General features: G+C 29.8%; 1 protein-coding gene across 1 annotated transcript in view; it reads right to left on the reverse strand.

Annotated features, from left to right (window-relative positions):
• Window positions 1-22,506, reverse strand: part of LOC111626994 (eukaryotic translation initiation factor 4E-like) — a 41,887-nt gene extending 19,381 nt beyond the window's left edge. The window contains exons 1-3 of the mRNA XM_023370533.1: window positions 22,409-22,506; window positions 3,639-3,823; window positions 1,544-1,607 (exon numbers count right to left, since the gene is read on the reverse strand). Coding sequence (XP_023226301.1) covers window positions 1,544-1,607; window positions 3,639-3,823; window positions 22,409-22,438 — 279 coding nt within the window. The 5' untranslated portion in view covers window positions 22,439-22,506. The remainder of the gene's footprint in view (window positions 1-1,543; window positions 1,608-3,638; window positions 3,824-22,408) is intronic.
• Window positions 22,507-25,322: the final 2,816 nt, after the last annotated feature.

Consider the following 25,322-nt stretch of genomic DNA (forward strand, 5'->3'; position numbering starts at 1 on the left):
ATAAAGAATATTGTTTGGCTTTTTTCAATATGCCCACCTCATTCCTATTTTAAGCCAGTCTTTATTCAATACTTATGGTCAAAATTCATTGTCTGAAAGATATTTGAACCAAGTCTTTGTTTAAGTTTTAAAATATTTCATATGTAATTAATTATTTCAGAATATTGAAGGCAGAACTTTGTATTTTCATAAGATAGGTTATAGATGATGGTGTCCGTTATTTAGAGGTAAATATTATAGATGTCCTATTTGAAGGGTCTGGGGATTGTAAAAATGTCCATTAAGTAAAGGTGTCTGCTATTCAGGAGTGTCTGTTAATGGTTTCATTGTATATGCACATCTGCATATAATTATTAGTGTATGCATTGTTTAGTTATACTGAAAATAATGTTCTTTTTTAAAAAGTTATTGATAAGTAAGAACCATCAATTTTTAAATGGTGATAGAATGTTGCTGCAGGAAAGTTTGGTCCAATTTTATTTCTTTTCACACCAGAAATATGGATATTTATCTCCCAGAATACTGCAAGTAATCACAATGAAAAAAAGCAAATTATAAAAGATAATTATGCAGTAGTGATTCATTAGTGAAGAAGTTCAACAAAATATAAGTTGAGTACATGGTTTTGAAGTTTCAAATATGGTCATAGAATGAAACAATGATAAGAAAAGAGAAATTCCATTATTTGAGCATTCTCCACCACTCCAAAGATTGGAGTGGTGAAGAGACAATATAGTGTAATGAATTAGATCTAACAGACAGACATTACACAAATTCTTGCATCATAATATCACTAAGTTTCAACAGTATCAAAATGTGATGTGTTTTAGGCCACTGTTCTCTAAAAACTATTGCTATATTTTTAAGATGATCACTGAGAAAATGAATAATTTATCCTAAACTGAAGTTGAAAATTTGGTTTCTATAAGGACATATTAATGAATATGTCCTAAATATTTTTGTAAATAAAATAATAAAACATATTTTATCTATTTATTGATTTGGGGAGCATCCTTATAAATAACTGCAATAAAGTTCAATTTGAATAAATCAAATACAATCTCTCATTATAAATATCTCATGAGCTTTAATTTACCTAATATTTTCTTTATTTATAATACTGAGAGAATGAAAGAATTAAAATATGGTATTATTAAAGTTTAGTTTAAATATATTTATCTTGTAATATTTTTATTTACTGCCAACTTAAAAATACTTTAAAAAAGTATGACGACTTATAGAAATATAGAGTAAAATAGTTTGCATAGAAATATGAAAAACAGAACTAAACAATCTGATAATGAAACTCAACATCAACTAAACACATTTTTATAATACCAAATGTAGATGCAGGTGAATAACCATATGTATACAAAGAAACATGAATGAGAAAAAGCTCTATAACAACTTTAAAACAAATATTAAACAGCTAATATTTAAAAATGTCAGAACTTACACATATGCATTAAATACTGAATTCTGCAATAAATGTACCTTTTCTTATTTAAAAAAAAAAATGCAATAGTTGTTATTAAATACTTACTTTAAATACTGAATAGTCACATCCAACTGGTAATTTGCTGGCCAATTCTATATGATTATACAACCTAACGAACAGAAATTTAAAAACATTACCTTAAATTATTTTTTCCAAATGGTCTGAATTTTTAATGTATTTAGTTTCAAAAAACATATAATGAACAACCAAAACCAATTATCTGAATAAACCAATCTACAAAAATATCTTGAATGAAAATCACACTAAAAACAAGGCAAAAATCATAAAAGATATTTAAATTATGAAAGTTGTTGATAATCATTGACTTCTTCAAATACAAACAAATGATGAATTCAATAAAAAGTTAGCTGTGATTCATTTTACATTCAACAACCTAAAATAGATTTGGTTTTAGATTGTTGATTATACACTCATTTCAGTTTATATCACACAGTTACTAATAACAATGCTTGATATTAAATTTTCACATTCATATTAAGTTTTGAAAATTAAATTTTTCAATGATTTAATAATAAAATTCTACATAAAATAATTAAGGAAATATCTGTATATTCAGATATTTCTGTAAACACTTTAATTAATTTGCATAATATGAAACTAAATTAATGTTGAAACAAAAGCAAACTCTAATAGATACTAATACTGTAAGATCTCGTTTATGCGGTGGATACATTCTACAGAAAAGCGCATAAAAAAAGACTTTACTTGCCTTGAAAAAGTAGGGATACGTTCCGTAATTTTCTAAAATCGCATAAAACCAAAACGAGTTAAAATTAACTTAAAACCACATAAAAAAAGTTTGCAGAAATTAAAAGAAATAGGCTGCTTAATAAATTACTTCGAATGTCTGAAAGAAATTCATATAAAAGCTTAAAATAAACTTGTATTCAAACTTAATTCAGTTAATTTTATTGAAAAGTAATATAGTTTTACATTTTTTTTGGAATTTTTGGAATGTTTTTTAAGTCTCCAAATTTTTAAAAATATTAAAAAATATACAGCCAGCCTTGTCCTTCCGTGCTCCGGGAAATCCAACTCCAGCTGTGTTCAAGGTCATCCAGATGTATAAACAAAGACTCATTGGTGTTAAATTTCACAGAAAAGCAAGACAAAGGAAGTTAAACTTTGAGACTTTTTCTTCAAAATTAAGCATTTCTTTCGTTTTTTTTCAGTTTTAAGTATTTTTTATGTTTAATTACATTTATATCAAAAATTGCTAGGAACTAAAACGATTAAGGTAGATCTAGCTGTCCTTTACATCCATAAAGGTTATATGTCAGTGGAACAAATGGAGTTAGCTTTGAGCGTCCCACTATTTTTGGAGACTGTCTATACGCGCGCTTCCTAAACAAGCCTATATGTATGTTTGTCCAAAAAAAATTTGGATGAAATACAAACCGCACAACTTCAAAATCGCATTAAAAAAATCCGCATAAAACGAGACCTTACAGTACTCACTTGTACCAGTTTGTTAGAAGTTATACATTTTCTTAAGAAAATGCATAACTTCTAACAAACTGGTCACTAGTTGTCAAGTTTTTAATGATAAAATAATTTCTCATCTATCAAAGTGTATGATTAATGTGTGTCAGTGTTTAATGTATTAATATATCTAAACTATACAAAACTGAATCATAAATAAGAAGTTAGCTGAAGAAATATATATTTTAATGAAAATATGTCAAGAATATTTTGGCTATTAAACTTTATCTTTAACTGAATACTAAACTTTTATTGCAGTAATGGCTTTTTAATACAAACTAATGTTAAATTATAAAAAATATAATACAAATCATCTGTTTTTGATTTACCCAAATTATGCTGTTGAATTAGTTAAATTTGTTTTTTTGTTCAGAAATCTAAAGCTAGCCTATATGGCTAGCTTTAGATTTACAAATAAATCAAAACATTTGTATTAAGTCATTATTGGATTCAAAGATATTATTTTAAAAATTTGGCAACTATAAATATTCTATAATTAAAAATCTAAATCTCAAAATAATTTTAACTAAAAACTGACAGTGACAAGTGAGTATTATTCATATTAGATTAATCTAATTCTTTTAAAAATTAAAAAAAAAAAAAAAAACTTAAATCATGTATAACTTCTACTACATACGCCCAAAAATCTTCTACTGTATCAAATGTAGTAATCTGAAGCAAATTATCTTCCCAGGCTTTTGTCCGATCATTCTTATAAAACCACAAAGTCCATCTATTTTGTAATGGATGCTTGATTAATAAATCTGGTGATAAATTCTCGGCCTCAGTTTTTTCTTCTTTTTTATTTTGCACTATTTCATCCTACAAAAATAAAATTATAATGAATACTTAAGAATACTTTTTTCAAAATGGATTATTAAAAATCTACAAGCATTAAATTACCATTTATTAAATTAATTTTTACAGTTACAGTCATAAGAAAAATATTTATAAATCAACTGCAAAAACTACAGTTTTAAAACTGATATAATAAAAATTAAATAATACAATGTGTAAAATATTATATAAAAATTACATTCAGATTTCCAAGAAAATTTATAAAAACTTTTCAAGTTAATGCTATTTTTAGAATTTCATCTTTCCTCTATTATCTTATTTTAATAACTAATTACATTATACATTTTAATAAACATTTAAATTAAAAATATAAAATATAATGTGTTTTAGGTTTTAAACATTTAATTACTAGTTATTAGTTTCCATTAAAACAATGAGGATCTGAAGTATCCAATTAACAGTATCATCACAACAGAAAAAAAATATAAATAAAATTAGAACCAAAATTCATTATATAATCAACTACAAAAACATATAATGTTGAGATTAAATAATTCATATATGATTCTAATGAAACTTGCAGTAAACACTATTAGGAATTGTTTGTAACATTCTTTGTTTCAATTATTTCCATTAATTTTAAAATTTGAGGAACTCTTCATTTAATTATAAGATATAAAGAACATTTTTGTCACTTATTGCAGTGTTGAACTTAGAACTGAGAAGTTGGAAACAAATCTGTTGCTAGATTCAGATTTGGTAATAAAAAAAAAACAGACCTGCTAAGACTCCTGTTTTTTTATTATCCAAACAAAAACATCTCAGATGTAAAAACATTGCATCAAGTAAAAACTTATGACAATTTAGACAACAATCAACATTTTTCTTAGGATATTTCTTTGGTAAAGATAAGCTTGGCACTTTGAAGTGATACTCACAAAATTTTTACCTGTATTATGGCTGTCTGCAAATCACTTCAAAGCACTAAGCTTATCTTTACCAATGAAAAATCCTAAGAAAAATGTTGACTGTTGTCTAAATTGTCATAAGTTTTTACTTGGTGCAATGTTTTACATATCAGATGTTTTTGTTTGGGTATCAATTTTTTTTAAATAATTGTGTTATTACATCAAGACATAAGACAATGATGTACAGTACAACTTGATTGCTGAGTGCTGATCAAATATGCTATCAATCAAACACTTTTAATATTCATTTCAGTCAGTGAAGACCAAGTGCATCACTGAACAAAGCTTTCGATATTCCATTTAGAAAAATCATCATAAAAAGTTTCAATTTGCATAAACTTGAGCTTTTGTTAAGGGTTGGAATTTCTGAAATTCTGAGTTAGAGTTGAGCTTGATCTACTGACTCCACAGTCCTAGTTGAACCACTATAGCAGCAATGCTTAAACAGCTACATTTTAAAAAATTAACCTCAATACAAACTGGTATTGTGGTAGCACAGCATATTACTGTAATGTTCTTTGTACCATGACACCAATTCTTAGTTGTCAGTCAAATTAAGTGAATTTACCACATCAACATTGATATGATATGTAACTGAAATGACAGACGCATTTTGTAAAATATTATGTTAGAAGGAATGTCTTAACATTTTCTTCTTTCAAATCACTTTTCTAAATCCAACTTCTCTACATCCAGGACAATACTCCAAACATTGTGGAATGGAAGAAGAGGATAAGATGGACCCAGCTTAATTACCTCTAGGAATTGAGAGGCAGATGAATTCCATCCCAGCATACTAACTCCTTTCATTCCAAGATCCAAGATACCCTTAATATACCTAAATAATATACCTAATAACTTAATATACCTAAAATAATATTCTTGTCATTTCTGAAATGGTATGATGATGATAGCTAAACTTTTCACTCAATATCTAAATAATACATGAGTTTCACTATTAAATTAATATTCACAAGCCACACTTTAGATATTATATTATTTTAAATAAAAATTTAAATAAACAAACTTTTTAATATATATGAAACGGGAGTCAAAAGGGTTCTTAATTTATCAAAATATACTGCAATTTTAAAGTTACTGTAAGTGAAATTATTATGACATTAAAAATGCTTCCCTATTGATTATATAATATGAATGTTCCAGATTTAAAATCCTTTTTATTCTTCAATTCAGTAAATTAATAATGACAGTTAAATTTGTTATTCTGGACTATTTTAAATTATCAAAATAATCTGTCTTTTGATGAACATCAAAAGACAGATTATTTTATCATCATCAGACTAATTATCTAGTGCTATATAATCAACATAGCGAATAATGTCTATGCTCAAATACAAAAAAAACAAAAAAACAAAAAAAAAACTAATGACTATTCCAGAATGTTCTGAATTCAGTGAAAACATTTTTATCTTCAACCAGATTCAGACTGTTAATTTTGGGTAAGAGCCAACAATGCATGTTATATAAAAATCATTCCTCTCTTTTCAAAGCTATAGATTTAATTACATTAAGTTGTACTATTTCAGACAAAGACCCATTTACACACAATCAAAGAAGTTCAAGTTCAGCCTTACATTTGCTAGATTCATTATTAAACATCAATTATCCAATAGTATTTTTTTAAGCAAAAACTCAAGATTGTCTATCCTATCCATGTGCAAATAAAAGATCTCATATCAAGGGTAACAAAAATCATACTCTCTCCATTACTAAGTTTCCTCCTTTTCCATTTCAAGGTATAAGTGAAACACCAAAACTAAAATTGACCACAATGAGATCTTGCACCACCTCAAAATCTTCCCAGGACAGCCTCTGGTTTGACCCATGAAAAAAGTTCTTTTTCCAATTTGGCCTGGGAGCAAAAACCATTGGCCACCCCTGTATTAGTGTGTGATATACTATAAACACACTATTATTGATATCCAGCAATAGAGCTTAATTCTTAAGTCTTTCTCAATTAAGATATACAGAAACTGAAAAAATTAATGGATTGAACACATAAATTGCATAAACTATAACTAAATCAACACCTGTTCACTCGCTGAGAGATTTATTCTTAACACAAACGTTTTCAATCCAATCAATGGATCATCGTCAGGTAAATTCTAAAATTGATTGGATTGAAAACGTTTGTGTTAAGAATAAATCTCTCAGCGAGTGAACAGGTGTTGATTTAGTTATAGTTTATTATTTTCTGCTGAGCACGCTTTGGGTTGTTTATAAATTGCATAATTTTTCATTTTTTCTTATTGACTTATTAAAAAATTGTTATTGGATGTGAACAGGATATTGACAAAGTATTAATGCAGGCATGGCCAACATACAGCGCGCGGGTTGGATCCGGCCCATCTAATTGAATTTATGTGGCCTGCAATTAATCTTTCAATATTAGCTACTCAAGTCCGAATAGCTTGGTGAAAAATTCTGACAACTAAAAAAAAAAAAAAAAATCAACAACAACTCACTCTGAGTTTAGAGTTAACCCTCCATTACAAATCTCTTAAGTACAGCGTAGAACATTGATAAAGCATAATAATGTCAAAAATGTATCTGTAATCTCTTTGTACAATTTAGTCTCTACGGGGTGACACCACAATGAGATCTTGCACCACCTCAAAATCTTCCCAGGACAGCCTCTGGTTCGACCCATGAAAAAAGTTTTTTTTCCAATTTGGCCTGGGAGCAAAAACCATTGGCCACCCCTGTATTAGTGTGTGATATACTATAAACACACTATTATTGATATCCAGCAATAGAGCTTAATTCTTAAGTCTTTCTCAATTAAGATATACAGAAACTGAAAAAATTAATGGATTGAACACAAAACCAACATTCTAAATTTAAAAGAAAATACAGAATTTAGAAGTTATAACAAATCATTAAGAAAATAACTGTTTTGCATTTCCCTAGTACATAAATATGCTCTTCACAACACCAAATACAGAATAAGAATAAAGCAAACAGTCATAATTAAATTGTAAAGAATTTAGTACTAGAGGTAGATACCAGGTGCCATCTCTTATTAAATTTAATTATAATTATTTAGAATATTCTGAAAGAAAAGAATTGGCCCAGAGCTCAACTTGAACCTGCAACTCCTGCTTACTATGCAAATGCTTTGTCGCTACCCGAGCCTCCACTAGATTATTTAATTAAAAATGAGTACTTTCAATATTTCAAAACGTCATCATCAGGTTGAGCATATACTATTCAAATTACAATATTTAAAAAGTACATTAAATTATTCCAAACATACCAATCATAATTTAAATCATAGTGCATGGTTTTTACATAAAATGAAATAGATGCAAAATAAATGTCATAATTTTAACTTGTTAATGTGATTTTTAATGTATCAATCTTAAAATGAAAAGAGTAAATACATAGATTAAATAAAAATAACAGCAACAAAAAAATGTAAAATTCTTAAAATATGAATATTTAATGATTTTAACTTGCTGATGTATTAAAATAGAAAAAAATACATGCAATTATTTTAATATTTTATAAAGTGTAACCCGTAACTCAGGTAGTTTGAGAGTGGATATATTATAGGGCTCTAACATTATTATGTATAATGACTTCCAGAGAAAGATGGTTTTGCAATTAAGCATCGTTTAAGGAGGGAAGTTTCAGCCCATAAATGTGTAAAATCATTCTGTAAAACTTTTCTAGCAAGGTTGGTAATATTCCTATTATTATTAATGTTATCTCAATGTTCTTGAAAATGTTATGATAATTTTCTGGTGGCAGCACCTATGTAAAAGGTTTTTGATCTTTACAGTTTGCTCTAAGGGCATCACAGACTCCTGAATTTTCCAAAAAGGTAAGACTATCTCTGGTTGTTATGAAGAATTCTATGAAGAGATAGTTGTAGCTTGATGGAAAGCATAAGTAGCTTTTCATGACAACAGTTGTTGCATTCAGTATCACCCCTCTGGTCTTATTTCATTCATGCTCATATTTATTACTTAAAGGAAACTTACAACCAACATTGCATCTATATACCAATAGCAAGAAATCAAATTTGTAATTCACTTAGCAGGCATGTAAGACTTCCCTTCTAATGTGATAAGTAGCTTGCTTATGTAACACAAGCATGCATTCAAAAGAAACCCTGTGTAGATTTGTAGTAACTAGCAAATACATCACTTTAAAAAGCTGGAATGTATATTTAAATACTCAATTATGCAACCAATACACTTTTCCAGCCAAGAATTGGTTATCTGATGAACTTTTGCAACCCAATTTATGTCTGCCTCAAATCATTGTAAAACTTTCCATTGTAACTTTTGTTCTATCTATCTAGAACAAAAGCTCTGTTCCAATTTTTAAAATGATTGAAAATTTTGAATGATCTGAGGCAGACTTATAAATTGAGTCAAAAACATTCATCAGATAACAAATCCTTGGCTGAAAAAGTGTGATCATTGTATAATTAAGTGTTTAAATACATCACTGCACTGTTAACATCTTTTGCTTACATTATTTAACTTGCATTAAAGTGAAAGTTCAACTTAGCCCTCATTCTAGTTAGGGCTAATATTCTTCTTCTGTACACATTAGCCAGCATAGCCATATTTACTACTTAAAGAGAAACAAATAAAAACTGGAAAAGTGTAGATATAAATCACCTCAGTAACTTTAGTTTTATTCCAGTAATATCTTAAAAACAATGAACATTTTCAAACAGATTCACTGTCCTGCATCAGGTCAGTTAAGCTGTGTTCTATTTAGAATGATGACAAAACTAAACTTTTTACTTTAACGCAAGTTAAATAATGTGTGTCCAAGAATGTGATAGAACAGGCATGGCCAACATACGGCCCGCGGGCCATATCCGGCCTGTCTAATGAATTTATGTGGCCAACGATCAATCTTTCAATATTAGCTGCTGAAGTCCAAATAGCTTGATGAAAAATTCTGATGCCTAAAGAAAAAAAAAAAAAAAAGGTCAACAACAACTCACTATGTGTTTAGAGTTAACCCTCCATTACAAATCTCTTAAGTACAGCATAGAACGTTGATAAAGCATGATAATGTGAAAAATGTATCTGTAATCTCTTTGTACAATTTAGTCTCTATGGGGTGACACCACAATGAGATCTTGCACCACCTCAAAACCTTCCTAGGGCAGCCTCTGGTTCAGCCCGTGGAAAAAGTTCTCTTTCCAATTCGGCCTGGGGGCAAAAACTGTTGGCCACCCCTGTGAGAGAAAACATTCTAAATGGAACATGTATAACTGACCTGAAACAGGTCAGTCAAGCTGTTCAAAAATGTTCAGCATTTTTAAGATATTACTGAAATAAAACTAAGGTTACTGTGGTGATTTATATCTACATTTTTCTAGTTTTGATTTGTTTCTCTACATAGTTTACACTGTTAAACTGAGCAAAGCTGATAGTGATTTTTTTCTATGTAGAGTCCACTTATATTGATTGCAATTCACATTAAACAATAATATGATTCTTTATATAAACATTCATTTAATTACACTGCACTGACACATTGGACACTAGATAAAAGTGCCCAATGTGCATCGGGATAAATCCATACTGGTTAAATATTGCTCTGATGTATGATCAGTATGTGTCAAATAATGCTTTATTTAGACTTGGGAAGATATCTGAAGATCATTAGTTTGCAATATTGAACTAACCTGAACAACATATGAGAAGGAATACTTGATTTGTATAACTGGAGAAAAACTAAACTGAACATCTACTTGATAAATTAACATAAAACATACTAAATTACAGCAATCTTGTGTTCAAATCACACTAAAATTAACGAAGGAATGCTTTCATTTGAATATTTATTTGTTCCTTTATTGGTCGTTGTAGTACAGTACAATGCAAGTTATTTAATTTTATGTAAAAACATTCAATCTTGAGTTAAATTTTGAAAGATGTTCTTCTTATCCTAATCATTGGATTATAAAGATGAAGATTATTCAGTTCAAAAGGAAAATAATACTTTGTATTTTGGCTCTTGAAATAAGCATTAGAAATAAATAGTTTAACATTACATCTTTTCTGTTGTTAATGTTTTTCTTACATTCATAACCTTATCATTAAAGATGCCTTGTCACTTCTACATTGCAACATTTCTAAACCAAGCTTTTAGGAGTGGACACTCCATCTTTTCATTTCTTCCTATAGGTCCCTGTCATTTACATAAATTGTATTCAATGCAGTGCTAAAGTAATTGGTAAATTTAACAAAAATATTTTGTCAACTTTAAATAACTTATAAGTTAGTTGTCCCATAAAAATTAATGAAACTGTTGAAAATTTAACATCAACTTTGATGGAGGTCATTATGTATGGTTGATTTTATTGTTTAAATATTGAAACTTAAAGACTCGAATACATCATTATTTATCATTACTTCCTTTATGATTTTAAGTTCACCATCTAAAGTTTCAACTAATGATTTCTAAAATGGAAATGAGAACAGACTTAACAAATGGCCCAAACTGAAGAGAAACCTTTCTGTGCAAACTTGGCAAAGAGCTATTTTTGTGATATGTTTGAAAGAAAATACATAATCAAAAATAGAATAAATCTAAAAGTGAAACAAACTGATATTATATATCAGTTTGTTTTACTTTATATGTGTAAAAATGATACTAAGAAATATACCAAATTCTTCTTCATTGTTACTTGCATTGCAAAAGTATCTTTAAAACCTGACAATGTCCTTTAAACAAAATTGAAAACATTAGGTCATTCAATAAATTGCAAAAGTATTTAAATTTTTGAGTTTATGCATATAATTTTAGATGATCATAGGTAAAATTGTTAAATGTATTGTACTTCTCTGAAAACTGCATTTTCCTAAACCACTACCACTCAAACCTTTAAAATGCAGTAAAATTTTAAAGGTTTGAGTAATAGTACTGTGGTTTAAACCTATTGTGATGAACTTTTTCACAAGAAAGAATATTTATTTCTGTTTTGTAGGTTTGTTATAATTCCTTCAAATACTTAATTTTTATTCGGTTATTATTAATCTGTTATTTAATGTAATCTAGAATACTTCAATATTAGATCTTAATAAGAATGGAGTTGATAATGATGTTAATTATGTATGTTAGTACATTCGTCATATATAAATCATACACAATGAGTATTCTATACATTTCATAAGAGCAAAAAATAATAAAAATAAGTGTAACATTTTTTTCCAGAACAGAACAAATGATAATTCAGTTCAATTTACAAGTAAAGTATTTTAAAATGTTCTAACAGAATCATTGCATTATTGTATTAGCATAAGGTGTAAATATTTTAATTGTAAAAATATTAATTACTAAAAGAATAGCAAATTATGTTAAATAACTTGTTTTTGTTTTTTATAAAAATATATTTTAATTTAAATTTTTTCTGTAATTTATTATTATAAATACTTCAATTACTATTATTAATTACTATAGTACAGCTTCTGTAACAAAAAACTACAAATTACAAAGACTTTACAGAATGCAGCAGACGTCTAGTCCAACCCAAATAACATCATGGAAATATAAATAAAAATGTTAGCCTGTTATCATGCCAAGTTTAGGATACTGAATGCAACTAAATCAATGACCTTGAAAAACTTTTGGGAGTCTTTCAATAGTTAAGTTTTGACTGCTCATGATAATGCCAACTGTAACATTAAGAAATCACTCAACATATAAAAAAATTTATTCATGAACTAATGCATAGTAAAATTATTTTCCAGCAAATAAAAATTTGCAAAAAAATTTAACATATGATAATTCAGATCATAAGAATGTAATTAAGAGAATATCCAGTATCTGATAAATTTACAGAATTTAGCATCTTACACATTTTGATTCATTAATTTCAAAACATTAATCTTCACAGAATTCTATAAATTTAATGGAATGAGCAATATTTGGCAATTTAGAATGACAACTGGATAGCTTCCTTATTTCTGTAATATACGAATATCATTACAACATAATGCCAAATATACAAGAGTTAACATAGAAGAATCAACACAAAATATATATTAATAATGGGACAATACCAAAATCTCTTTCAATTCTGATTCAGCCGAAAACACCCGATACAATTCCAGATTCCAATTCTTTTGAATACAGTACTTCCTAAAGTTTATTTTGGTTTTAAAAAATTAACAATTTATATACGAGCATGGTACATTCATTAATTAATAAACATCAAGCTGAAAAATGGAAAACGATTGGAAAATCCAGAATCAATCTTTTGAAAGAAAAGTGAAAATTCTCTGTTTATAAGTGGATATGCATGCTTTTATTGTGTACACAAGTTTATATTGTGTATTACAAGTTTATATTGTAGTACACAATATAAACTTGTAATCTTATTTCAAATAAAGTTAATATTGCAACACTACCCACAAACAAATTACAATTCATTAATGCACTTTTACTCAAAGAACTATCCCATCATGTCACGTTGGGTCGCCATCTTTGGAAACTGCTTCGTTGGCCAACATGATAACTGTAGGGAGGGAAAGATAAATGAGATGATGCATTTTTTTCACGCTTCTCACAATTGGCATATTTTGTAAATAATTTAACTCCATCGTATTTAATACTAAATGAGGTTTGACAAATGAGCTGAATAAATATCATGAGTTAACCAATTTTTGAATTCATTCACCCAAGCCATGAATATCTAGACTGACTCATCTTGAAAAATCAATTTTTAAATCTCAAAACAGCATTAAACAGCACGAACAAGTATTTTACTCAGAATTGTGTAAATCTCATTTGAAAAATTTAATGTATTACAGCACATCTAAAAATCATCATAAAAACTTTTATAACCATCAAGAGAAAGTCATTTTATCATTAAAAGTAAACATACTAAATATTAAAAACAATTTTATATAATATTGTTTTCATTAAAATATAATTTTGTTTACATTTTAATCCGTTTTGCCAACACTTAAATATTTTTGCCAACTACCGGTCTCAATCTGAAACTCGATAGCATGATAGTTCAATGTTAGCTCACTTATAATTAAGGCAAATTTACAAAACAAAAATTAATAAAATTACTAAAAATTTAAATTTGATTATCTTTTGTGTGAATCAGTACTAAAACAATTTCTATAGTCATGTCACAAAAAAAAAGTTGCAATTAATTTAAAAAATTGAAATTAAGGATTATAAAAAAATGTATGTAAAATTAAATAAATAAAAATTATTAATAATAATAAAATAATTGAAGCTCTGGCCTTTACTTACATTCAAATTAATTAAAAATGAAAAGAATGTTTTTTAAAAACTGTTTAAAAGTTGTTTTGAAATTTAAAAATTGTAAATCAAATTAATTTTTAAAATTATGTTGTTTATGTGAAACAGTAACACAAACTTTGCTTTTAATATATAGGTATACAGAAAGATGTATATAAAATTTAAGGGGTTATAGGCAGGTTAATAGTACTTGTGTTATAAAAAAAGATTTTAATACCATCTGACAAGTATGCATCTATTATAATTAATACAGCTATTTTAAAATCTAAAAGTGACAATTGATATTGCTGTGTTATATTTGGGACTTGATTTGATCCCCATTGTTTTGCAATGTTCTCCTCCTTGTTGCATTTTACAATAATTCTTCACAATCAATATTAGGTTTTTGTCCTTAACTGAAATTTTTGAGCCTTATAAAAATTTGTTCTGAAGTCATTGTATAAATAAATTTTACATTTTTGAATGTCAGAAAGTCTGTTCATTACTGTGCGCATTAAAAATAAAAAATTATTATTTTATGGTGCTAACTTCAATTTTATTTCTATTATTCAACATATTGCATTAAGTTTACAATTGTAGATGCTAACCTATGTTGATGATGATGATGATGATAAGTACTTAAAGCATTCTTTTAATCTAAAATATTTTTATGTTAACTTATCAGTTTAGTGTTGCGTGGCAAATTGTATGTTTGGCCTATTTAATTATATGTATGATTTAATTTGAATTTTCCAAAATATATAATAAGAATTATTAAGAATTAATTAATTAAAGATTTAAATTATGGTTTTATTTTGTGTGCAATAATTTTTGGGAAATTTTATTTATGTTGGAAGAAATTTTGGGTCCTGAAAATATTCTGCATCCCTTTTCATAAGTTGCATTGTAACACATTACTTCTTGTTTCCAGCAGATGGCTATGCTTAGTCAATCATATTGTGAGAAAAAAAAAAATCAACAGGGAGCCAAGGAGGCAAATCTCTGAATTTCCTGACTTTTTGATAATTTTTTTGATGAATTCCCTAACTTTCCACAACTCTTTCCAAACACTAATGAAAATACCTGATTGTCCCCGACTTTCCAGGTGCATACCACTTTTTATGCTCACATCAAAAAGTGTAAAAAGCAACATTATTGGAAATTGGGTTATTTCTTGGAGGTTGTAAAATTAATTTACAGTTTGGTATAACAAATTCTGGTAAAATTTTTGTTCATTTTATCACAAAAATTAATATTGAGACAACATTTGGCCAGGGCAACAGCAAAATTTGCTTCATTGGTGTTTGTTTTAAGGCAAGTCAACTGTACTACAATATACTATTTGACTGTTACTATCCACTCTTCAATATCAAATACTCAAAATCAGTTCAATGAAGTCATTCTGAGTTATACAGTAAAATTATAATTTTGGTAGGATGAATGTTGTTCTATCAACTTTTATCATTTAACTGGTCTTTATGATTTGAGATAGTGCAAAGAAAAAAATAATTTTGTGATACTGATGATCAACGATTGATCCTGACAATGGCTACACAGATAGCCAAAAGCATTAGATAGATTAATAAATAGTTGCTGGAATAGGTTTTTTTTTTTTTACAATACAGTAATACTCTGCTTAATATGGGGGATACGTTCCTAGATGACAAAACATTAAACGAAACAGCATTAAACAAGGTCTTTTTAACACAGAGTAAATAGGGAAAGGGGAACATGTGACCAAAAATAAACAGATTTTACTTTAATTTTAAATTATTTTTATATTAATTAATTTGCATAATAATATATGTTAAATAACAAACATATGCACACAGAAATGTAAAGTTCATTTTTTGTGATGAAGGTTCTGGCTCCTCTGAAATTCTTGTTTTTTGCAATTAAGTCGTGTAGTTTCATTTGTTGCTTTTTTTCCTTTCCTTAAGCAAATGTCGGTAGCAGAAGATTGCATTTAAAATGCCTCATCTTGCTTTTGCACTCCTTTCAAAATCTGAATCATTCGCTACAATTTGATCAATGATTTTGATTATCACTACCAAACTTAGTAAAGAAATCTAGAGAAATTCTTTGGGTTCTACATTTTCAGAATCACTATTATCCAGTTCTACATAAATTCCCTGTTTTGCCAGTTCTTGAAGATTGCCATTGGTAAGGCTACCACCAAAAACCTGCAGTAATTCCTCAATATCCAGCTTGTCTACATCTCCTAGTCCTGCTGTATCAATTAGGTTGACAATTTGGTCAACGACAGGCTCTTCTCATTGAGAATTCTTGGATACCTCTAGGCATACCTTCTTCCACACTTCACTCATGCATTTATCAGTTAATTCTTGCCAAGCGAAGTTGATATTGCCCATGGCATCCATGATGTTATATTTTTTCCAAAATTGCACCAAACGAACATAGATTTAAGGAAAGTACAGCACTATGACAAATTGCCACTTGCCACCTTTTGCTGATTAATTCATGTTTGGGAATAACCAGTGCCACCAGTGGTTGAGCAATCTTTGTACCCTGAACACTGGGAGTTCAGTTGTGGGTTCGCACCTCGCTCGGACGGGCTGGCCATGTGCAGTTTTCTGGGTTTTCTCCACATCTAACGCCTAAATAGGGGCCAATTTCCTTTAAAAAGACATCCTGAAAGGCATCCCCCTAGTCAGATCGCTCAAGTGTTGCATTGCCATAACTTAACAAACAAACACACATTGGAAATAACCATATTATACAAATCAATGAAATGCCACAATAATCTTAATTGGTGTAAATTGGTGCTTCTTTAGGATTCAAGCAGACCGCATTATATTGAATCAGTATTAATCAAGGCAGCATTAAGCGGGGTCTTACTGTATTTACAATAATCCAGTTCAAGGTCAATATATGATTTAAAGATATGATAATTCAAATATCGAAAAATATAAAAATATATTTATTAATTATGTAATAAAAGTGCCGATCCCGCTGTCAAGAGGGACTAAGGCCAAAGAGGAAGATTATGTAGTAAAATCTCACTAATTCAAACAGTGTTAACTTAAAGTCAGGTTATTGCAAAGTTGTCTACAGGTCCTACCTAAACAGGATATAGAATTTTCTGTATAATACTGAATTCATCAAATCAAAATTGTTGGTACAGTGGAACCTCGGTATACGTCTGCTTTAGAATACGTCCAATTCGGAATACGTCCTGTTTGGACGAAACAAATTTTGCTCGGTATACGACTTAATTCAATTATATGCGCCATCTATGAACAAGTAGCACTATCGGTGTACTACACCAGACTAGACGTTCGCGGTGCTATGGTTTATAACTTTGTTAAATTTCTTCGTATTTTAATTTGTAAGTAACATTTTATTATTTTTATTAATCATGAATTGCAAAAGGGCAACAGAAAAATAAAAAATTGACTAGAATCACAACGGAACTGAAAAAAGAGATTATTGAGAAATACGAAGGTGGCACGCGTGTTCTAGATTTTAACTGTTGCCAACCGTATTCCGAGAACGACGATATGGACAATCGCGAAAAATAAAGACATTATTAAATTTTCTAACGTTGCGAAAGGGGTTAAATCAATTTCTAAACAGAGATCGAAGACATTAGATCAGTCGAGAAATTGCTTTTGCTTTGAATAACTGAAAAACAGTGTGCCTGAGACAGCGTATCGGAAGAAATTATTTGCGAGAAAGTTAAAAGGATACATGCTGATCTCATGAAAAATCAAGCAGAAACTAGCGAGGAAAGCCCGGTGTTTAAAGCCAGCCATTTTTTTTACATGAGAACGGATTAATCATTTTTACATTACTTCTTATGGAAAAGGTTGGTTTGGTATACGTCCTATTCGGTATAAGTCCAAACACCAGGAACGGATTAAGGTCGTATACCGAGGTTCCACTGTACTTTTAATTCTACCCTATTTTTTCATTACCCTCTACCTTTTGATAGGTCCACTATCTTTATTTTCTCTTATATTCCATGTATATGCAGGTGATTAAGATAAATAACACTATAGTTCCATGCCAAACACAACACCATGCTATTGCAATCTCACATTAGCACTCTTTTATTGATACATTAGTTACCAGCTTTCCAAATGGGACACAAGGCTCCTTGACAATGCACTCAAAGTGCTATAAACTGTAAACAATTCTTGAAAAATTGCTTGATAACAGGAAATTAAGATGCAAAGCATGTATGTGGTAAGCGGTGAAATTCTATTGTTAAATTTGTCGCTTGATGATATCACTGCCCTCTAGTAACAGTTGCGTAGACTCATTCATTCCCAGGTTATACCATGTGTTATACCAACCATTATTAGCTATATTGAAAATAAATCTTTTTACACAAGAAGTTTGTTTTTACCAGCAAAACATTTTATTGCTATTTATTGTATGTTTGCAAGCTTTATGACAATGTCTTCAACTGGAAACTGATTAAATCCATATCCCAAGGAAAAAGAAAGGTAAATGATTTTGATCATATAGCAATTACATTTGATTGTATACATGGCACCCGGACCAGGATCACTGGCAAGCCCACTCCCCCTCCTCATTCTAACCATAGACGTTAATGGTGTGAGACAAGTGACCTAACCACTCGGCCCTACAGCCACTTTGGGATATAAGGCAGCTAAATGACAAAAAACATTGTTTTCATTCACAAACTAAGCATGTATTTACAAAAACATAGATTAGATTTATTAGAGACAATAGAGGAATTACACCAACAAATTTTACAATGACAAACATGACATTAAAAATAAAAACAAAATAGGAACCAACACAAGAACTGAAAGAATGACAGAAATTGAAAAACAAAGCATATCAACAAGACAAAACCCAAGAAACTATCAATTAAATTATTTTGCAGTAAATTGTCTGGCTTTTGCCAAAGCAAATTTTTCAATCATGTCACTAAAATTTGTTTGTTTAGCTAAATCATTTTCAATGCACAAAATTGCTAGGTTATCTAGACTGGCCATCTTCATACCAGGTCCCCATAAACCTGGGCCCCCTGACTAGGGTCCAGCCAGTCACTACCATGTGGGGGCCATGCTAGTTCAATTACAATTTATAATGTTGTTAAAATTTAATTTATGCAGATATAAGAAAATATGTAAGAAAATATTCATGAATACAATTAGACCAAACACATTTCTACAATTAATTTAGTTGTTTAAGTAAATTATTTACTTACACTGTTATAGACACACAACACGTTCTAAATAAATTTAATTATAAATACCATATAAATACCAAAAACTAAAGTAACGTAAATATTAAAAGTTTATAATACTACTTCAATTATTCCAGAATTAAGTAGAAAATGCAATAATTATCACAGCTTATAAATAAAAATAATGAGAAGAATTGTGTATAAAATAATTGGAAATATATTGACTGTTCCTAAATATGTTAATTTATCTGTATATGAAATTATTATCCTATATTTGCTAGAAATATATTATATAGTATATAGATAACATATTTATTGATATAATTTTATATGTAAACTATAATCATGTAGTTATTTTGTTGTATGTTTCTTACAGATTTAAACTTTGAATAACAGCATTAAAAAATCCTATATTGTTTAATAATACTGCATTCCAGAATTTTATTTATTGTATTGTTCCATTGTGTAATAATTATATTAAACAAATGTATGCAAGTTTAATTATTAGATGAAATAAAAAATTTTAACTTTGCTATCCATATATGCCTATCTTTTTGTTTCAGAAAGTGATATAATTGCTTTTCTAATGTTATATATAGCCTGCAAACATTAAATGAACATATCCTCATTAGGATGCTATCAATTTAAAAGAAAAAAAACAAACAAACCATACTAATAATTGATTGGTATAACTTAGTAATGAATAAGTGTCTACATAACCATTACTAGGGGACACTGATATCAAGTGATCAAATGAACAATATAGTTTCACTACTTACAATATACATGCTTTGACGTCAGGTGGCCATACACGTTAAGTTAATCCTCTGAGGCTGCCTGACCTCGAGGAACTTCAGAATTTCCTATCACCCACATGCGAAGAAGAAAATCTCTCAGCAGAGGTGTAGCTAGGGTGGGGCAAGTAGGGCACGTGCCCCAGGTGCCACTCGCAGAGGGGTGCCAAACGGTCTCCAAGACAAAAGATTTTTCTGGAAGAGGAGGGACGCCAATATAGTGTTGTGGCCCGGGCGCCAGTTATGTTCGCTACGTCATTGTCTCTCAGTCAGTCAGTTGGCCATGGCATTTGATGACGACATACTGGCTGTTCTTGGATGTTTATTGGCAACAAATTCTATTAAAACTCACAGGAAAAAAGTATGCATAGAAGTCTATGGTGTAAATAATAGTAGTAGTGGTTTGGGTAGCACTGATCACAAAATTAATTTTTCAATGAATAATTTTTTAATGGAATTATTTCAGATCACAAAATTAATTTTTCAAGAGAAATCTTGGGCTATAGATTCTGTTAAAAAGCATCAATTATCAGCGAAAGATCAATGGCAAGTCAATTTTACTACCAAAAAAATTCATGGATTAAATTTTATAGACGAATATATATTAATAATTCTCAACCACATCCGATATTAGTACAAATTGTAAACATTATTATCGCAAATTAATTTTATAACTTAATAATTAAAAAGAATTTATTAAACTTTGTCTTATTTTAAGTTGTCACGTTTTAATTTACTTGGATATTAAAACAATAAATTTTTTAAAATGTAAAAGAAAATGATATAGAGTATCAAGATGTTTTATGAAAACAGAAGAAATGAATTGAGAATTTTTCTAAATATTAAAATTATTTATAATTTTAATTTAAATTTACGAAATTTTTGATCTGAAAATAATTTATAACCTGAAAAATTAATTTTTTAGGTTATAAATAATGAAAGTTAATAAGGTTATAGAATATAATACTTCCAAACATTCACGAGACATTGTTCTAACTATTCAGTGGTCTCACAACTGAACGACACGACAGCACACACGTTAAGGTTGGCCTGCGCAGTCCAAAACTATGCAGGAAAATCAAATGGATTTTCAATTCTACTCCGGTGGTCAGTACAGTTCGCCAAAACTGTTAAGTTTTCCCCCACACACTATCAAGAATTACTCAAGGTCAGGCATGCATGGTTAATCCTCGAAGGATTAACTTAACGTGTATGAGCTCCTAGTCACAAGTTTATACAATTTCAATTTGTACAAAACTTTCACAGAACCAATCTACCATGTAAACAAAGATTAGGTACTGAACACACTCCATTACATTACAATCATGCACAAATTGCATAACGTTCTATTTCATGAAATGTCCAAGATATATTCCATGAAATAGAACATTTATTATGTTCTATTTATGCAATTTATGTTATGTATGTAATATGATGTTTGTACCATATTATATACACACATAGCAAAGCTGTATATTTATTTAATCAATACAGTATATAATAATTATAATGTTTATTATGTAATTGTTCCTGTGGTAATTTTTTGTTATATATTATTTACTTTAAATCTGGAAAATCTGAAAATTTTTCACAAGATTTTTCTTAAGTCCTTAGTAAGCTTTCCCATACTAATCCTAACTATATTTTCCTACCAAATTAGACTATTTCCCAAAATTTTCAGTGATCAAAATTCCCTGTACTCCATTATAACTACATGAGATCACAGACTTACACAATTGGACATTGTCAGAAAATGACTATATACATAACAATACCCAAAGTTAAAAACACTGATTAATTAATGCCTCAAAGTATTCTTAAGTAGCAAATTTCAAAATAAAAATTTCATAAAAATAATTAACCCGTCAATCAGTCAGCATAATTACATTACGTTCATATCAAGTTTAAAATCTGTTTACAAGTGTTAACTTTTCTGTCTTATATGTAAAAATTTTTTAAAATTGTTTTAAATACATTAATGTAAGAAGATAAAAAGAAGTAATTAAACTAAATTATTCCTCGACAGGCAAAATAATGTTAAAATGCGAAATTACACGTGCAAAGCACACATTTTTTCATCTAATGTATTCGAAAATTGCAGCAATGCTCATTGAAACGCTTGATTTCGCAAACTCTAAAATAATCAGTAGAAATATTACATTATCAAAAATTATTATCGTGTATATTTATATTTGTATTGTAATAATGAATACAATTCAACATTTAAATCAAGTTTCCCTCTAAAAGCTTCCTTTTAAGGAAAACCAGTACAAATCCAAAATGGACGTTAAGCCTACTATCAATATGATTTATTTAATATAAGCGCACTTTTAAGTAAATAACAATTCAACAACGCATTTACAAATTCATTTCGATATTAATTAATTATTTTTTCCTGGTAAAGTACCTTATTTTGAGCGTTATTCTCTTTCGCCATCTCCGATACTGCAATATAACTTGACAATCGCTCTTCGGATTCAACTTTGGTCACGTGACTAGTTTCGACACGTGTTGATCACGTGATCGGTAGTTTTAAAACATTTTTTTTTTCTAAATATACTTTGTCATAAAATAAATTAATTTTGTCTTAAATATCTATGTATATACTTTATAAAATTATAAAATATCCTTTGTATATGTTTGAGTTATACACTTCATTTCATTTGACATTTGCTTTATGTGTAAATTCAGTTCTTCAGATAGTAGGATGGCAACACTATCGCCGTAGTCATTTTGGTCCGGGCAGAGTCGGTAGATTAACTGGTCCGGGCCATGAACTATATGTACTGTACTATAGTCCTTGGGCTCGGGTGTGGTCCGTATCACGGTGTAAGAATACAGGTGATACCACACTCCATTCAAGGACGTTGGCGAATTGGTTGAGCTTAGTCAACCAATTCGTGACGTCGCGACGATGTACAAGTCCAATTTTTACCATAAGCGACATTTACTAGTTTTCAAAATTTTATTTATATTCGAAAGCTATCCGATCGTGAATTTATGTCATAATTAGCAAATCACTCTCTGTATGTATGATTCCCGCGAATCTTACTGAATCGTGTCTGAGGAAGTAAATAGATACAGGTCTTTACACATTACGCGTTTATTTTCTATATACATTTGTGTGTACAGAAATGAGAAACCGCGGGCACCAAAGAAGGTGCCCGCGGTTTCTCAGCTTATACTGTGTACTGTACACAGTGTACAGTACAGCAGTCAAACCATAGGGCGCTGCGCTTGACGAGCGAGCACTGTACAAGCCGTGGTGAGACACGACATAATAACTTCTTCCTTTCTAGAAAGATACATAATCTTTCCAATATTTTGGGGGTTGTCTTATCCGTGTCTGACGTTCCTCTCTGGGATTGCTGGTAGATGCATCCAAACTTTGTTCCGCATCGTCCGGAACTGGTTCTTTCACGTCAGACTTGTTGTTGAGTTTGTTTGCTTAAGACTCTTCGTTTGTTGGTTCGACTGAAGTCTCTTTATCTCGTGAACGTCGTCGAATTTGGTCTATATGACACTTAATTATCTGACCATCTGCTGTGCAGGCCGAATAAGTGATGTTCCCTTTCACATCAGTGATGTCAGCTCAGTGGCGTAACTTTTTAGGGAGAGACAAAATTTTACAATAAATAATAATATCTTGTAAAAATTTGAACCATTTCATTTCATAATTTCGTCGCATCTACGATTCGGACCGATTGAAATGAGCACGGAATAGCGTCCGGGTGAACTATTAATTTTACCTGGGGATATCGTGCGCAACCTGTCGACCTTTTTTTTATTTTTGCTTGTACGATTCATTTGTATTCATATACACTTCCAATATTCAATAGAGCTACGTCATCTAGGTTACTTATGTTACTCCTACCCAAGTCTCTCTAATCGCTAACTGTAACTGATTTAGAACCGGTATGCACTGCACATTATTCTTTGCATTGCAAAATGACATACGCACGCGTCACGAACTTCTGTTCGAACAAACCTCACTTGCCGTCCGGATCAGCGATTTTAAAAAGGTGGTAACACTAGCACGGAATTTTTCATTACTTATTCTGTGACGAAACTGAATTTTAGTCTTTTAAATTGAGATACCTAAATAAGGGATAAGGGGACGGCGAAATTTTCCTTTGCTCCGGGCGGCTGACACCCACGCTACGCCACTATGTCAGCTGGAATCCAATGCTCGGCGGAATTAAAGTTTCGAACATAAATTGGATCACCGACTTGTAAAGATTTCATTTCTAGTTTCTCCTTGTTGTCTTCTTTCGAAACTGAGGGATAGCAATTGTCTATACAAGTTTGCAACTTCCGCCCCATCAGCAGTTCAGTCGGACTCACTTCCGTGCCAACGATGGGGTCACATGCTGCGTTATTGGCATTCTCGCTAACTTCAATCCGATGTTAGTCCCTTTCGATTTTTTCAGTGTGCTTTGTAAATTGCACCATCCTCTCCGCTTGTCCGTTAGAAGATGGATGGAAAGATGCCGTAGTGCAGCTTTCTCAACCTGGGGGTTGCGACCCCCCAAGAGGGTCGCGGTGATATTAAAGGGTGGTCGCGAAACAATAATGAAATCATTTTATGAAAAAAAATTATTTATTATAAACTTATAAACATTTTACTTACAATAAGTACACATATAAAGAAAAGAAATTAATGTGATGGTTGCATTTGTTTTTCTTTTAAAATTTTCTCCATACATGGATCTACGTTAGAAACACACAAAAGCAAATTGTTTTCGAGTGATAAAAGACGATTTACATTTATAAAAAATAATAATAATAATTGAATAAATAAAAAAAAAATTACATTTATAATTACAGTCAAAATTCAATTAGTAATATTGTTATTATTCCTTTGGGTGGAGTGGTCGCGAAATATTAATTTTATTTATATTTACTACTAGCTTACCCGTCGCGCATTGCTGCGATCTCAGAAAAAAGGAAATTCAAGCAAACTTATGATAAAATCCAATTTACATTTTATTATTTTTATTGAAACTTATTATTATTATTCATTTTCATCGGGAAAACATTTCAAAGTGTCGTTTCAATTCTATTTATTTATTGGAGTGCTTTTGGATACACGATATTTTTTGTTTTTCCGTCTGGTGCTTACACGAATAAATCGGAAGGTTTTTCGACGCGTGAGCCGGCCACATACAGTTGTCCATGCGAGAAGCACGGATTCTCCAAATTTAGCCCACACACTTGCAGCGATTGTCAGAAGTGCGATATTCCCCATTTTTATATATATATTTTAATCCTTTATAATTTTAATTATTTAATTGCTCCTTCCTCTCTTCCTTGGCATGTTG

Source organism: Centruroides sculpturatus, unplaced genomic scaffold (genome assembly GCF_000671375.1).
Source record: "Centruroides sculpturatus isolate CEXI.00-Female unplaced genomic scaffold, Cexi_2.0 scaffold445, whole genome shotgun sequence".
Lineage (NCBI taxonomy): Eukaryota > Metazoa > Arthropoda > Arachnida > Scorpiones > Buthidae > Centruroides > Centruroides sculpturatus.